Source organism: Clupea harengus, chromosome 18, assembly GCF_900700415.2.
Source record: "Clupea harengus chromosome 18, Ch_v2.0.2, whole genome shotgun sequence".
Lineage (NCBI taxonomy): Eukaryota > Metazoa > Chordata > Actinopteri > Clupeiformes > Clupeidae > Clupea > Clupea harengus.
Genome location: NC_045169.1, coordinates 20,440,637 through 20,457,027, shown reverse-complemented (window position 1 = coordinate 20,457,027; position 16,391 = coordinate 20,440,637). Strand labels below are relative to the sequence as shown.

At 45.9% G+C, this 16,391-nt stretch overlaps 1 protein-coding gene across 7 annotated transcripts in view; it reads right to left on the bottom strand.

Moving 5' to 3' along the window:
- LOC105903070 (multiple PDZ domain protein) overlaps nt 1-16,391 on the bottom strand; it is a 78,339-nt gene that overhangs the window by 28,268 nt on the left and 33,680 nt on the right. For 2 of the 7 annotated variants that reach the window (XM_042710467.1, XM_042710468.1), the window contains exons 19-32: nt 15,861-16,022; nt 14,501-14,851; nt 13,993-14,092; nt 13,476-13,674; nt 12,641-12,682; nt 10,943-11,038; nt 10,221-10,316; nt 9,430-9,607; nt 7,404-7,514; nt 5,421-5,567; nt 4,265-4,327; nt 3,924-3,995; nt 2,262-2,406; nt 1,069-1,265 (exon numbers count right to left, since the gene is read on the bottom strand). In XM_042710467.1, the coding sequence (XP_042566401.1) occupies nt 1,069-1,265; nt 2,262-2,406; nt 3,924-3,995; nt 4,265-4,327; nt 5,421-5,567; nt 7,404-7,514; nt 9,430-9,607; nt 10,221-10,316; nt 10,943-11,038; nt 12,641-12,682; nt 13,476-13,674; nt 13,993-14,092; nt 14,501-14,851; nt 15,861-16,022 (1,959 nt within the window). Of the gene's footprint in view, nt 1-1,068; nt 1,266-2,261; nt 2,407-3,923; nt 3,996-4,264; nt 4,328-5,420; nt 5,568-6,526; nt 6,614-7,403; nt 7,515-9,429; nt 9,608-10,220; nt 10,317-10,942; nt 11,039-12,640; nt 12,683-13,475; nt 13,675-13,992; nt 14,093-14,500; nt 14,852-15,860; nt 16,023-16,391 lie in introns of all 7 variants that reach the window. The other 5 variants (XM_042710469.1, XM_042710473.1, XM_042710470.1 and 2 more) reach the window with 5 other exon arrangements.

Here is a 16,391-nt window from a genome sequence, read left to right as displayed (position 1 = left end):
AGCATATAATGTGTGGTTATATTTTACACAAGTCCACAATAACATGATCATGAACACCACTAATTTTTATGCAGATGTTTGCCGACATAAATACTACCTCCTGGAATCAAGGCCATAGAATTTCTAGACATTGTGTAATTGCTGCTATTGTTCTGGTTCTATTATTCTGGTTCTATTGTACTGGTTCTATTGTTCTCTCACCCTCAGCAGCAATTAAGAGCAGCTGATTCTGGAAGGCACCCAGCCCTGATCTGATGTCTATATGGTCAACCAGTAAGTTAGCTGTTACTCTTTAAGGCACCCAGCCCTGATCTGATGTCTATATGGTCGACCAGTAAGTTAGCTGTTACTCTTTAAGGCACCCAGCCCTGATCTGATGTCGATATGGTCAACCAGTAAGTTAGCTGTTACTCTTTAAACCACCCAGCCCTGATCTGACCAGTAAGTTAGCTGTTACTCTTTAAGGCACCCAGCCCTGATCTGATGTCGATATGGTCAACCAGTAAGTTAGCTGAAAGGCTACTGATATGTGTCACTGTGACTCAGCTCTGCCTCAGGCTTGCGACAGGCCGTAATAGTAACCTCAGGCTTGCCACAGGCCGTAATAGTAACCTACCCCAAGGATGCGTCTGACCATGTTTTAGCACACATCTCTCTCAGCTCTATGTGTTTTAAAGGGCAGCTGCTTTTGTCAGACCATTAAACACATTTACAGCAGTGCACCCTCACTGTCAGCACCCATTCTCCTCATTCCTGTGGCCATTGTGCTTGCTCTAGGGGGGGGGGGGTCAGGCCCTGGGCTCTGACTGTAAAGCCCCTTGAGACAATTGTATTGTTTTGATGCTATATAAATAAAACCCGAATTGAATTAAATCTGTACTGGACTCCACTTCCTTCTCTTCTTATGCGGTCATTATCTCAGCCTTAAGTGCTCTCTCACCAGTCCAGCAGCTTACTTTGTTCAAAAGGGGGAGCTGCTTTAGGAAGACCTTTCACATTTCACATTTCTAACAGTGCACCCACTCCCCTCACGGTCAGGTGACCTCCCTGTCCCTGACCCCTCCTCACCTCCAGCAGCTCGTCCCCCACCAGCAGACGCCCGTCTCGTCCCGCCGCCCCGCTGGGGTCGATGCCCACCACAAACACGCTCATCCGGGAGCGGTCGCGGTTCCCCGCCAGGCTCAGGCCCAAACCCATCTTGCCCTTCTCCAGCTCAATCATGTGCAGCACACCGGGGAGACTGCCGTAGCGCTGGCTCATCTTCTCTGGAGGGGGGAGAAGAAAGAGAGAGAGAGACAGAGAGAGAGAGAGGGATGGAGAGAGAGACAGAGAGTGAGAGGGAGGGAGGGAGGGAGAAGGAGGTTGAGGGAGAGAGAGAAAGAGAAAGAGAGAGACACAGAGAGAGAGATGGAGAGAGAGACAGAGAGAGTGAGAGGGAGGGAGAAGGAGGTTGAGGGAGAGAAAGTGAGAGACAGAGAGAGAGAGAGGGAGGGAGAGAGAGACACAGAGAGAGGTAGAGGGAGGGAGAAGGAGGTTGAGGGAGAGAGAGAAAGAGAGAGACAGAGAAAGAGAGGGATGGAGAGAGAGAGAAAGGGAGGGAGAGAGAGACAGAGGGAGGGAGAGAGAGACCGAGAGAGGGAGGGAGGGAGAAGGAGGTTGAGGGAGAGAGAGAAAGAGAGTGAAAGAGGGAGAAGGGGGAAGGAAGAGAGAGAAGGATGGAGAGGGGGATAGAGCAGAGGATAAGAGCGCAATCTCGTGTTCACATTCTCCAACTTCATGTTCACATTCTTGAAGAACTTGAGGCCTTTGGTGTTTCGACACATGACATATCAAGAGGCAACCCAGTGCAACATGCTCGCTACAGTGAGGCAATAACACCCAGGGAGAAAGAAGAGGCACAGAGAGAGTGAATCTTCAAGAGGTGATGCCTATGCTCTCCTCTCCCTCTTGTGGCGATTTGGTGCCACTACATATATCAGGGACAGGGAGCAGATGATCAAGGTGATTATGAGACCAAAGACATGGCTGAACTTCAATATACTGCTCTGTTTAAAAAAAGACAGTTAGAGCACAGTTAGAACAACAATGTCTGTGTGCGCGCACAAACACACACACATGAACACACACAACTCAAACCTGTGGGATCCTCACACCCCTACCCTGCAATAGTAACTAGATGACCACTACCCCATCAAGCCTCAGTATCCTCATGAAGACAGTCCCTTTCCTCCCCTTCATAACATCCAGAGCCGTGAACTTACTCCAGCTGTAGCCGAACTCGTCCTCCTCCGAGTCCAGCCGGTCGGGGATCTCGGTCAGCGTGTCCGTGTCCGTCTCCCCCACGTGGGGCACCACGGGCAGGGGCAGCAGAAGGGCAGTGGGGGAACTCTTCTCCCGGTTCTGAGCCTGGCGGGGGGGCAGAAACAGAGACCCGGAGTGAGACTGGAGGACTGGTGGCTGGTGTGTTAAAGACGTACTGTAATGGATGAAGCACAACTCTGAAGATGTTCCAGATTCAGGAAGAGGCCGTTTAGAAGGGCCCTGTTTGTGGCTATACTCTTATCTCCCAGAGTGAGTAACCTTGGCAACCTTAACACCAACAGTGGTGGACCCAAGGGTCATAGTGGTGGATTGTAGATTATGGATTTTTATTAGGACATGAAAGTCTCATATTTTCATTGCAGTACGTCTTTAGCCCAAAGTCCAAAACCCAAACATGGTGGTATATTTGATGATATGCCTGTGTTAGTGGAGAAGTAATGTCACTTATGATGATACACGATAAACACACCACAACAGCATTAAGCAGATTAAAAGGTTTATATTTTTTGCATGCATTTGGGCAATGAACAAGCCTGATTTGGGATCAGCACAAATGGAAAACAAAGATTATAAAACAAACAAACGCACACAACAGGACTTACCTCCAGTGCCTTTAGCCACAGAATGAAACAATAGCGGTGCATGATTTAAGTAGCACAATTCAGCAACAAATCAAATTAGGCTCATTAAGTTACGTCGAGCCTAAGAAAGCTGCCCACCACATGAGGCCTCGTCTGATTCCTTAAAGCAGCACAGCATTAGACTCAGGCAGCTGGGGCCCAGTTAAGCCTTGCTAACGCTATCAAAGCCCAGGTCTCTGATTCACAAACACGGAGGGGAGGGGAGGGGAGGGGAGGGGAATGGGGGTGTTTAGGACCGCATGTATGCCCAGGATAGCATGGGGTGGGGTGGTTGGCATAGCAACAATGCTCTTTCTGTGTACTGAATTTCCTACTTCATTGGGGACCTCTACCCTTATTACTGTGGATGCTAGAAAAAAAACACACACAAAGTCTTCTTATGCCTGTCTTTCCAGTTATGGTTCAAACTATATCAATTAAAAACATGCCATCGGCTACTTACTACTTCCTTTTTTTCAATGCTGGGAAGAATAAAGGGATGCTACGCCCACCGAGATCTCAGTCATACATGGGGAAAGGGTCCAGGAACTACATTGTATGGGGTGTGGGGAGGGGGGCAGATTAAGGTGATGCACACTTCCTCCCCACTCCATCCTCTTTGAGTCATACATGGGGAAAGGGTCGAGGAACTACATGTATGCTCATCGTAAGGGGTGTGTGTGTGTGTGGGGGGGGGCAGATTAAGATGATGCACACCCCCTCCCCACTCCATACTCTTTGAGTCATACATGGGGAAAGGGTCAGGGAACTACATGTATGCTCATTGTAAGGGGTGTGGGGGGGGCAGATTAAGGTGATGCACACTTCCTCCCCACTCAATACTCTTTGAGTCATACATGGGGAAAGGGTGGTGGGAAACCATGTATGCTCATGTGACCCCCCCTCCGTGGCCTCCGAGTCATACATGGTGAAGGGTGAAGGGTGAAGGGTGGGGAGGCACTACAACACGAGCCCACAAACCTTAAAGGGTGTAGGAGTGAAAGGGTTAGTTGGGGAGAGGCGGAGGAGAAGTCTACTCTGACTCTCAGCCTCCTACACGGAACAGAGACACATCCCACAGGATAGGGGTTAACCACAACACCACAGAGAGAGAGAGAGAGAGAGAGAGAAAACGAGACTATCCACATGGTTTACGAATCTGCTATTCCTATACAATTCATACAAAACATGTTCATCTGTAACAGTACATAACAATGTCTACTTCCCACTTCGACATCCATGCTTAAAGAAATAGTTTTTTCTTTCAGGGTGTTTGTATATGTCAAGAATCAAAATTGCCGCCACAGTGGAAAACCACTCACCTTGTCACTGTCGAGTCTGGCTGTGGGTGATGATCTCTCCTCTACGTGGTCGGTTGTCGATGACTGTCGTTGTAGCATTGTTTTTTAAGTAGTTGGGAAAGTAGATTAGAATCATAATTAACAGCTGGATGCCATGAGCGACATCACACTCGTGTTGAAACAACTAAAAACAGGGGAAGAGCAGACATTGGGGCCCTCCATCCGCCATAAAGAAAGTAAATTAAGACACTTTGGAGTGTGTGTGTGTGTGTGTGTGTGTGTGTGTGTGTGTGAGTGTGTGTGTGTGTTGGTCGCATAAAGGGAGCGGCACATAATGAACACCTTGGTTTACGATGGCATACGTTTTTCCAGGGGGAACCTCATGCGCCGGTACATTCGCCTTATTTAGTGGCATTCAAATAAAGATCGCCTCAACAGCCATCTGTATGCAAACATCTGTTGGACTACAGTCAATTGCCTTTCATAGACGCAACATCTGGCAGAGACTGGCTGTAAGGATTTGATAGTCTCTGTGTGTGTGTGTGTGTGTGTGTGTGTGTGTGTGTGTGTGTGTGTGTGGCTGTTTGGGAGACAACTGATTGGTGCCGGAGAGAGCAAGAGAGGGAGACTGGATTATTCTCTGTGTGGTATGTCTCCAGGCTGTTATTGTCAAGTTTAAAGACGGGTCTCTGTTAGAGGCTGAATCCACTAAGTCAGATCAATGCAGAAGACACAAAGCGTGCACGCGTAAATGCATACAGTCACAAGCAAAAGCATATAAGCACATACATACATACATACATACATACATACATAAGCATCTAAACATCTATAAGCATGCGCACGTATATGCACACAAATATTATGCTCTCTAGAGAAATACGCTGCACAGACACAAAAAACAGAATGGAAGGTTCCACAGACAGACAGACACACACACACACACACACACACACACACACACACACACACACACACACACACACACACACACACACACACACACACACACACACACACACACACACACACACACACACACAGAAGGTGGTGCGATGAACACAAAATCAAGACGGTTTCACAGACAGACACACACACACAGAGAAAAAACGAAAAGCAAACAAGACCGGGTTCTGCACAGACAGAGAGACAGACAGACACACAGGCAGAGGCTAACCTGTTGCAGCAGGGGCAGGAAGCTGCAGGGGAGGTTAGTGCTGTGTGCGTTCTGTTGCAGCAGGGGCAGGAAGCTGCAGGGGAGGTTAGTGCAGTGTGCGTTTGGCCCAGAGGGGGCGCTAACCTGCAGAAAGGGCAGCAGCGGCTTCTACAGTGAGAGTGACAAGAGACAGCGTTAGCAACAGCCTCTATTAGTGACTCCCCGGCAACAAACAACGCAACACTAGGCTACACACACAAACACACACACACAAAACACGCAACACGTGAAAAAGCAACTGCAGGCTCCACCAATTCAATTACGGATTGCATGTCTGGGGAAACGGAATAGGCAAACAAAAGAGAACAAACAAACAGACAGACACCAAAAACAAAACAAAAAAAAACCCTCAACAACTTAATCACCCCTGGAAGGTCTTAAAGTTTGAAATTGTAGTCCTAAAGGAAGTTGTGCTTCGTAATGACAGCCAAGCTTCTCCTTCCTTCCCCCCCTTCTGTCTCTTTCCGCTTGCCTACCTCCACAAGAAAACAGACATCCATACAAATAGAGCTCTGCTCTAGGCAGCTGTTCAACTATTCATGAGCAAGGGGGCTGTTGAAAGAGAAACGGGGTGTGGAGGTGCTCTCACACACATTCACTCACACACACACATGCACACACACACACACATGCACACACACGCACAGGTGGGCCCCGTAGATGATGACTTAAAAGGGGATTACGCCGAGTTTGATTTCAGTTGTCTCAATCATTCTTTGAAGGCCTGTGGGTATCTCTTATTCACACACACACACACACACACACACACACACACACACACACACACACACACACGCCCCATCCATCCCAATCCACTAAAAAACCTTGTCCCCGGACTCAGTCTGCAGTGAATACATTTGTCGGCACACAAACACACATTCACAAGCCATTCCTCACCTTTGCAAAAACAAGCTTAAAAGCACAATAGCCCTGCTAACACGAGCACTCTAATGCTAATGCTAATAGCTTCTTTGATGATCACAGTGTCTTCTACATTGTGCTAAATGTGGCGCGTTGAGTGAGCATGGTGTGAAGTCCACACGCTAGGTGAAAGGAGATGAGGTTACCTGGCTCTGTGGCATGGGGATGCAATCGTAAGCGATGGTGTATTTCTCTATGACCGGAGAGGAGCACGGGCTATAGGAGGAGTCAGGCTAAGTAGGAAGTGACACGTGCAAACAGTGGAGGAAGAGGAAGAGGAAGAGGTGGAGGGTGAAGATGTGGAGTGGGGGGGGGGAGAGTGGGGACGGACACATGCAGTTGAGGTTAGTGAATAGTGGTCAAAAGTTAAATGCCATGCAAGAAAGAACAACAAAATGCATTCCGTCAGATAATGGCAAAAGCAAAGTATGAAAGACAGGGTGGAACACGGGTGGAGAAACATCAGCCAAACCAGTGTAGCCTGTGTTGTGTGGACAAGCACAGTCCCACACCGGACTTGAACTCACAACCTCAGACATAGGAAACGGGAATGCTAACAAGGAGGCTAAAACCCATGGCTGCTAGCGTCTGTCACTAGCACATCGCTTAAGGTGTCTGTACCCAGTATTACAGTCAACATGTCCAGGACTGAAGCTGACTCCGGAATAGAGCTAGCTCAGATCTGGGTGCAGTTAGCTGTGCTTTAGGCTGCCAATATTGAGCACGGACATTCAGCCAGATGAGTACAGTGTGTGTTCATGTCAATATATGTGCTGTATGAACGTGTGTGTGTGTGTGTGTGTTTATGTAAAATGATGTGCTGTATGAACATGTGTGTGTGTGTGTGTGTGTGTTTATGTAAAGATATGTGCTGTATGAACGTGTGTGTGTGTGTTTATGTAAAGATATGTGCTGTATGAATGTGTGTGTGTGTGTGTGTGTGTGTGTGTGTGTGTGTGTTTGTGTTTGTGTTTGTGTTTATGTAGCTCTTGTTGGGAAGGAGAAAATCAAGCTCATACATACCCGAGGCCGGTGGACGATGCTCTGGACCAGGAAGACCACAGGATTTCCTCCCTTGCGAATGGCCTCCACTGCCTGCTCATGACTGGCATCTCTCAGGTCAACCCCATCCACCTGACGTACAGATTCACACAATACACTTATATGTGTAGGGAACAAAAGACATTGGGACTGGAGACTCTTAAGTCTCCTCTATGCGTTCTGGCAAACACTGGTACGCTGACAGATAAAGGTGAAAACACACATACACACACAGACACACACACACAGAGAACAAGCAGCACACTCACACTCATATTTCAGACAATAATGGCCCGTCATTCTTCAGTAACAGTAATTAGACTGAGCTTGTAGCTGAGGTCTTGCTGATGGCAGAAGATGAAGGTGTGTGTGACTGACGACTGCAACTCAATCTCTCTCGCTCTCTAATTTAGCCCTGATTACAGCCCACAGGATGTCTCTTATCGGCACACCAAACCAGGCTAATTGAAATGACTGTGCAGTTTTCACTGCCTCTACCCATGTATCCGCAGTATCTACCCATAATATTTACTGCTTAATTACCAAGTGCACAATAACAAAAGCCTAGGAAGACAAAGAAGCAAATAAACAAAGAAATTGTCTTAAATGATGATAAAATGTTAAATGATTAAATGTTACAAATTATTATAGGTATAGAAAATAATGTGTCTACGTCCACAATATCAAACCTGTTTTTTTTTTTACTGTTAAATTCCCAAGGCACATTTACAAAACGCAAACTATATACAAATAAACAAACAAATGAATCAAACAAGCTCAGAGCCCCATTCGTCGTAAGGGCTTAAGTTAAGTCGATCAATTGTCCTATTAGCCAGTTTGAATTACCGAGATGATTGAGGACAGGATATATCGCTTCGTCCAAGGCTGATCCGCGGTCAAATCATGTCGTTAATTTGAACCAGACTACATTTATCAGGGCAATTGCGCGTGCACGTCCTACGTCAAAAGGGGGGAAAAGTCGATCACCAAAACCATGATTTTCTGACGGTACAAATGGCTACTAAACTCAAAGAAAGAATCTCTTTTTTTCTCCGCTGGCGAGCAGGAGATGATCATGAACGCTTATGAAGAATACAAGACCATAATCATGGCAAAATCCAACACCGCCACCGCTGCGAGAGCAAGACTGTAAGCTGTATATGTAGATTATTATTAGTGCTGTCAAACGATTAAAATATTTAATCGCGATTAATCGCATTTATGTCATAGTTAACTCAAAATTAATCGCGATTAATCGCAAATTTGTATCTATTCTAAATGTCCTTTCCTTTATTTATTTTTTCCATCATTTTATTTTTATTTTAGTGCCCTTATCAACATGGAAAAGTGGATTGGCTTGCTTTATGCAAATGTTTTATTTTATTGAAAACCAACATTGCCAAACAGGGCAGTACAAAATAAAATTATAAAGTGCACATTTCAGGTAAACAAGGACTGCCTATAGTGCAGTTAAACCATGGCTTAATATTTTCAGAAACAATGAACCGTAACAGTTAGGTTACCAATAAAAGGTAAGCCTACTACTTCTTTGCTTTCAGCCAGCTGCCTGTTGACATTTTCAGTGAAGCTCGCTTCTTTTGCACAACACAACTTTTAAAAGTAAACTTTCCATTCAGAAGCTTTTTATCATCCATTTCGCCGTATCGCGCTCACCATTCACTCAACCCGTAACGTTAGCCTACTACACAGTTTGCGAGGCCAAAAAGAAGGTTAATCTAAAAAATAAAAAAATAAATTATATAAAAAAAAAATTCGCGTTAATCTCGCGATAAAAAAATTAACGGCGTTAAGGTTAAAGGTTAAAATGGGTTTGCGTTAACGCCGTTAATAACGCGTTAAACTGACAGCACTAATTATTATAATAACGTATAGCATATTTTTTACACACATTTTAACACGGCATGACCGCTCCTGACATCACACACACACACACACACACTCACACACAGGTCTTTAAAGTGTTTTGCGTTGCTGATCCAGGTCGTACCTCCACAACCCTGTCCCCTGTCTTGAGGGTGCCGTTGCGTCCAGCAGGGCTGTCCTCCAGGACGTGCTTAATGAAGATGCCCCTCATCACCTCCCCGTTGCTAAGGCGACTGCCCATGCCCCGGCCGCCCACGATGCTGATGCCCAGAGACTTGCCAGGCTCTCGATGCAGCTCCACTCTGAGAGGAACACACACACACAATTCAATTAAATTGTATTTATATAGCGCCAAAACAATACAATTGTCTCAAGGCTCTTTACAGAGCCCAGTGTCTCCACTTAGAGCAAGCACATTGGCGACAAGGGGCAAGAAAAAACTCCCAGTTAATCAGGAAGAAACCTTAAGCAGAACCGCGGCACATAAGGGAGAGACACATCTGCTTGAGGCCGGCCAGGTAGAGTACAATGACATCAGACAGAAAAATATCCCAAGCACAATGAAACAAACCCACATGTAAACAAACACACACACACACACTCCACCCAACCCACAAATGCAATGTTACGTGTGACTGTACCCACTGCATTGCACCTATAGGCCAAGAGTTGTTCCATGCAGTCAGTGTCTTTGCCTCATTTTGTGCCATGAAAAAACAATCACACAAAATACCGGCTCGTGCAAACTGTGCTTTTCTCATCACAGGAGAACCCTTCAAGGTTCTAGACAGCAGCTTAAAGGGTTCTCCTGTGATGAGCACAGTTCTGCAGGAGGCCCACGTGCTCCTAATTGGCCCAGAGCCCTCGTCCAATTGGCGTGTGTCTTTGATGAACATCCTGTTGGGAGTAACTCACTTCCTGGGCTGGTTCCAGTTGCTGTAGGCAGCACTCTGGAGTTCGCTCTCCTCCCCCTCCCCTTCCTCCCTCTCGGGAAGCTCCGACATTTCTCTCCTAAACAACAACAGCAGAAAACAACAACAAAAAAACAACATCAACAACAAGATAAATCACCCAGTACAACTAGCTCACCAGTAGCTCATAACCTATATTACTTTACCCCATTTCATCTTTTTTTTCTTTGATTTCAATTCGATTTGTATTCTATATTTAGATGATTTAAATTCTTGTTGTGACTTTGTTATCTTGTATTTCAAATCAGCTTTGAAAACATATGTATAGCATATATAGTCCTTGACAGAAAGAGTTGTTAATCCATGCTAATAAGAGCGCTAAGACACGAGGCTTCTTCTCAAGAGCGGACTGGAGACTCTACACCTCGAGCCTGATTCACTTGTGCTAATATTTGCTCCTCAGAAAGAACACGAAGGGGTCTGCGGAGCTCAAGTTCTCCTGAGATTAACAGATTCATTCAGCCGAGCACGCAATCACAAGTCTTGTGAGAATCACACGAGAGCCCTCATGATTGTAAATAGGAGTTAATCCTGAACGCTCAGGGGAACCACAAACAATGGAGGTGTTTCTTGGAGGTGTCCCGTGGTGACCGAGAGAGCTGGTGTGTGTGTGTGTGTGTGTGTGTGTGTGTTTGTGTGTGTGTGTGTGTGTGTGTGTGCACTCACCGCGGAGCCTCTGATGTGTTGATGGTAAACCCTCCATCTTTCTCCAGCAGACTGGCCTTGTACTCATCCAGGTACTCAGCTGGTACATACGTGAAACTGGAGAACACACACACACACACACACACACACACACACACACACACACACACACACACAGAGACAGAAACAACACACACACACACACACAGAGACAGAAACAACACACACACACACAGACACACACAGTAAGTAACACACAGTAGGACACACACACACACACTCACAATACTGGCTGATATTATATCCTAAGAGAACATAACTTGTGAACACTTCAACCATTAGATATGTCATCACTCCATTCACGTCTCCCATCATACGCATGCATCGTACATCAAGTAGCGCCTCAGACTTCAGCCTCTGCTGCTATGCCTGTCTACACACTTCTGGCATTGATTAGTTTAGTCTTATTCCTGACATGTCTTGTCCACTCTCAAACTTGCGCTTTCTCCACACACATAATACCAAAAAGCGTATAATGCCCTTCTAAAACTAAATATATTCTGCCTATCACAGCCCAAGGTGAACTTGCCAATTAATAATTCTTTCAACGACTGTTTTTTTTTTTTTAAAAACAAAAACAGATGTTCATAAGTGCCACAAGCTACAGAAGCACGAATGGAGCTTTTTTTTCTTCCTCTTATTAATGAAGTTCACAGACGCTAACGTAGAAGTAGGCTATTAAGGAGGGGGAGGGGGGGGGAAGCAAATCCCCATAGGTCAAAAATGAGGATGACAGATCTAATGGCAGCGTATAAACAAAGAATGAAAAATAAATAAATAAATGAATGAATGAAATCTGGCACGCAGGCAAAGTGGCACCGGGGGTTTTGGGGGGGGGGGGGGGGGGTCACAGAATCGCTGCCAATCATCAGCACCAGGGCATTCATATTCACTCCATGGAGCCCTTGGACCATGGAGAGAACAGGTGGGTTTGTGACACATGCCAGAATGCACACACACACACACACACACACACAGAGGGGGGTTGGGAATAATAAGAAAAACAAAAACAAAAAACAGACATGTGTGAAGAATGTGGATGCCAGGATGGCGCTCCAAACAGGCACGTGACCGTTTCTGAATGGTTGAAGGTTAGAAAGGAAATGGAGGATGTCAGTGGCATGCACGAGGAAGAAGCGAAATGAGACCATGATTAGTAGAGTGGTGGCGCTGAGAATTATCCAGATGAGCTAAACCGACATGAACGAACCTGAAATGGATCCAGACGGATGGTAATGCAATTCCCACTGATGGGCTCTGGCTGTCCACTAAATGGCATTGATTACTGCAATCGTTTACAGCATTTCAACCTGTTCTGCAGTGTCTGAACTTAGTGTGGCTTTTGTTTTAAAATGTGTGCTAATAAAATTAGATTCGCTATCTTTAAGTGCATGATCTGCAGTATGTGTATATATATCTGCAAGTAAAAGAGGTTGTACGGCGTATACCTTATCAATGGAATTGGGTAGTAACTAATCTGGATAAAGCTCATTGCTGCAGGCCAGTCGTGTCTGAATCAGCACACACAAGCACAAGTGGCCTGAATATATGGAGACGGAGTCAGAGACAGAAAGAGAGGAAGAGTCAGGTCCGAAGCGAATCAACATGGTTGCAAGATGCAAGCTACACACCATCAGTGTGGGACTCAGCAGTACTCACACATAAAAGGGGCATGAATCTTCCTCGGCGGCGACTGAAGATCTAGAACGTGAAAAGCACTTTAGGGACCGCATTCCCCACGCTAAAAACACGCGTTAGCGCAGCACACGCTAACCAGGTCAACTAAAGTAACCGCTGCCCCGTACACAAACAGCCTCACCTAAGTCCAGTGGGTGAATTAAGGAGAAGATTATAGTGGACCAGTATGGTTCATCGTTAGGCATTCGACAAGCAAGTCCTGTCCTTAAGCAACCCATGCTCGCCATGTATGAACTAGATTTTCATTACGAAATGAATTTGACCTTTGACCTCGGAAATGATCTTGGCCAGTGGCTATATAGATCCACCTCTCGGGTTCGATCACCTCACAGTTTGTCATATGATAGTGCTACTTGTGTTCTCTACAGATGATACTGGTGAAGGTGATGTTGATTTCATGCATGTATGTGGTGTACTACAGGATGGCTTCGAACCAGCTAAGGGTGAGTTTTCAAAAGATTATAATTCCCCCTATATCAACATATGCATTAAAGTATGACAAAGTTATGTTTAAAAGAGACCCACAAGACAGAGATGCTTTCTAAATGACGAGAACATAATACAGGGGGAGGGTTTAATTTTCAAACATCACTCAAGTCCCAAAGAGTGCATCTGATCTTTTGCAAAAACAAATGAACACAAACAAATAAAAACAACTGTACTATTGATCAAACGATTGGCACATAGCATGCGTGCTCCCTTCCCAGCATCCTTAATTTCCCTCGTTGCCTTGCCCATGCACGCTGGCATGCGTGGGTAAAAAAAACGACTGAGATGCCCCCACCGAGGGTCTTACCCCATGTCTGGCCCGATGAGGGAGTGGCGGCGCAGCATGGCGCGGGCCTGGGCACTGCTCAGGTCGGCCGTGGCCTCGTCGTTGATGGCCAGGATGAGGTCGCCCACGCCCAGCCGCCCGTCCCGGCTGATGGAGCCGCCGTGGATGATGCTGCGGACGATCATCCCGAACCCGTCCTTTACCGCGCTCACCGTCATACCTGCGATTGGGGGTACACACGGGGTGCGATCACACAACGCATACAGGTGTACGTGGGTGTGTGGCGGAGTTGTTTACAACCAGAATTTAGAATGAAGAGGAGGGAAATACACAAACCAGGTTTACAGCCTCAGTGTTGTACATAGTTTGTACAGTGAATGTTTGAGCTTTTTTTAAGTAATAAAATATTAAAATTAATATAAATAATATATATCACAAAAAAAAAATATCGATCATTGGACACACATCCTCAGTTCCCTTTAGAGTCAGTTCACTCTACAGATTGAAGTGCACATCCATAAGAACAAGGAAAGCCTACCTAGACTAGAGTTGCCCTTGACAACAGTGATCGTCCTCTCAAAGTTGCTCCCAATGGTGACTGGAAGAGACTCCACTTCCTCTACGAGTGGGCGCACGTCCTGAAACAGATGGATTTTCATGGAGGAGAGGCACTTGACTTTCAAAAGTCTTCTTAAGAACCTCTGGGGGCGTTTTAGGTTCGCTTGAGAAGGAGACTAAAAAGTAGAACTGAGGGGCAACTACAATCAGGCAAAACTACTTTGGTTCTGAAGGATCATGGAATGTGAAGGAGAGAAGGCACACACACACACACACACACACCCACCATGCATGCTCTGTTATTATGGATATTTTTTAGGTTTTGTTCCTTTCCATCATGCATGTTTTAGATGTAATGGATCATGCATTATAAATCAAGCCTCACATCATTGCATTGGATCTCTGTCTGAGAATATATAGGAATCGGAGCATAAGATAGGAATGGAGGCTGGATTGATTCTAACGTTCAGAGTAAAATCTCCCGTTACCTCTCCAAACTCATGACTGTCGGTGAGATACGAGTTCTGGACCAATCCAGACCCAAGGTCACGCAAGTTCAAGTCCAGCTGCATGTGCGCCAACTCATCGGACTCCACTTTAGCGCTCGACTCCGCTGAAAATCCCACCGCTGACGCCAACGACTCCATTTGGGTTTGCTGGAGCTCCGCAAACAGGCTGGTCCCAGGCAGCCCCTGGCCCAGGACCCTGCTCTCCGCTCGGGACGGAGAGAAGAGCTGGGGCACCTCCTCTGGGGAGAAGGGCTGGGTGTTGCAGGGGTCCACCGTACCAGACGGTGCCAAAAAGGAGTAATCGGTGAACGCCTCCAGACGCCCGCTCCGCTAAGCAAAACAAACCACACCACTAAGTCCAAGGTTCATCTTATCATTCTAGGATGGCCCAAAAGAAATTAATATTCTCGGTTAATTTGACTCTCTAGATTCGGATTGGTAAGGATCCAAGTGATTTGTGATCACAGACTACCAGGATAATGACAGGAGCAACTCATTCTCTGGCAGTGCAGAACGTAAGCAATATATATATATCTATCCCTGCCGATATGATTCAGCCGAGCTGAGAGCAGAGCCCTATGAAGCTCTTCAAAGATTTCTCCGGCATCCGAGAGAGAGAGAGGGATAAATGGCTTGAGTGAAAATCCATGGGGTCCCTGCCTAGCTGTAATACCTTCAGAAATTACAGTGGAGAGAGGCTATGGAGAGACATCCTCTAGAGAAGTGCAATTTCCTCTCATGCGAGTTAGGGGCATATGAACACACACACACACGCATACACGCACACACACATACACGCGCGCACGCACACACACACCACGCATGGACGTATTTTGCCTGTTGACACACACTCAAACGTGAAGGGGTGATCGTTGGGATGGGGGATTATATGGAAGAGGAAGTCTAGTGTATATCATAGAATGGGAGTAAGTATGGGGTGAAACGTAAGGATTTTGGAGTGGGTATCAGAGGGGTTGAAAACTGAGGGCAGGAAATACTAAACTTCACATAATCACATTGAGACAAGTAAGATCATCGACACAGTGAAGCTCGTTGCGCTAGGCCTGACGCATAACTCCTTTCCTGCGTCGCCTCTACAGTACTCAATTCAGGGAGTTCAAAAGTAGTTTGCCATATATTACGAACAGTCTCAATTAACATGTATTATAACTGAATGACTACCACACTAATAGTAGTATCACAACAACAACAACAACAAAATGTCTCGCACATTTCATCCCAAGACTGTTAAGAGACAAAAGTACAAAAGGAGGGCCATCATCAGTTTCCTTGAGCAGCAATGGATGCGATGAATCAGTGAGTTTAGTGGCGATCTTACCTGGGGTGTGGAGGTTTGCATGGTCAACGAGTAATCCAGGTCAGAGCTGCACGTACTTCCGTGGAGAGCAATCATGGAGGCCTGGAAGGCATCTACTTCCTCGTCGGGGAAGTGTCGCTCAAACAACTTCTCGTCCGTCAATTCAGAGTCGTTGGCGTCAATCTGCGCCAAGGACAATAGGATGGGTGACAGTTAAGCTGGAAATTCAATATTAGAAGCAGGAAACAGCAAAGGATTGTGATGAAATGTGATGGATATGATATCGTCTAGGGCGAGAAGCTTAAGGCGAAGCTATTACGCTCTAAGTTCCATATCGTTTGTTTACTGTCTACTGAAGTGTCTAACAAAGCCATTCAAACTATAGCTTGTAAATGTTCAAGTCTCAGTTCATTATATTTTTCTTTCTTAGTGTAATGTGTAAACAGACGTAGTCAGATTATAGCTCTCGTCATTTAAAGTTTTGCAAAGACTAAGCTGCCCATCCTTTGTTTGTCTTGAACAAAGTGATTGAGCTACTGTATGGAAGCTGAT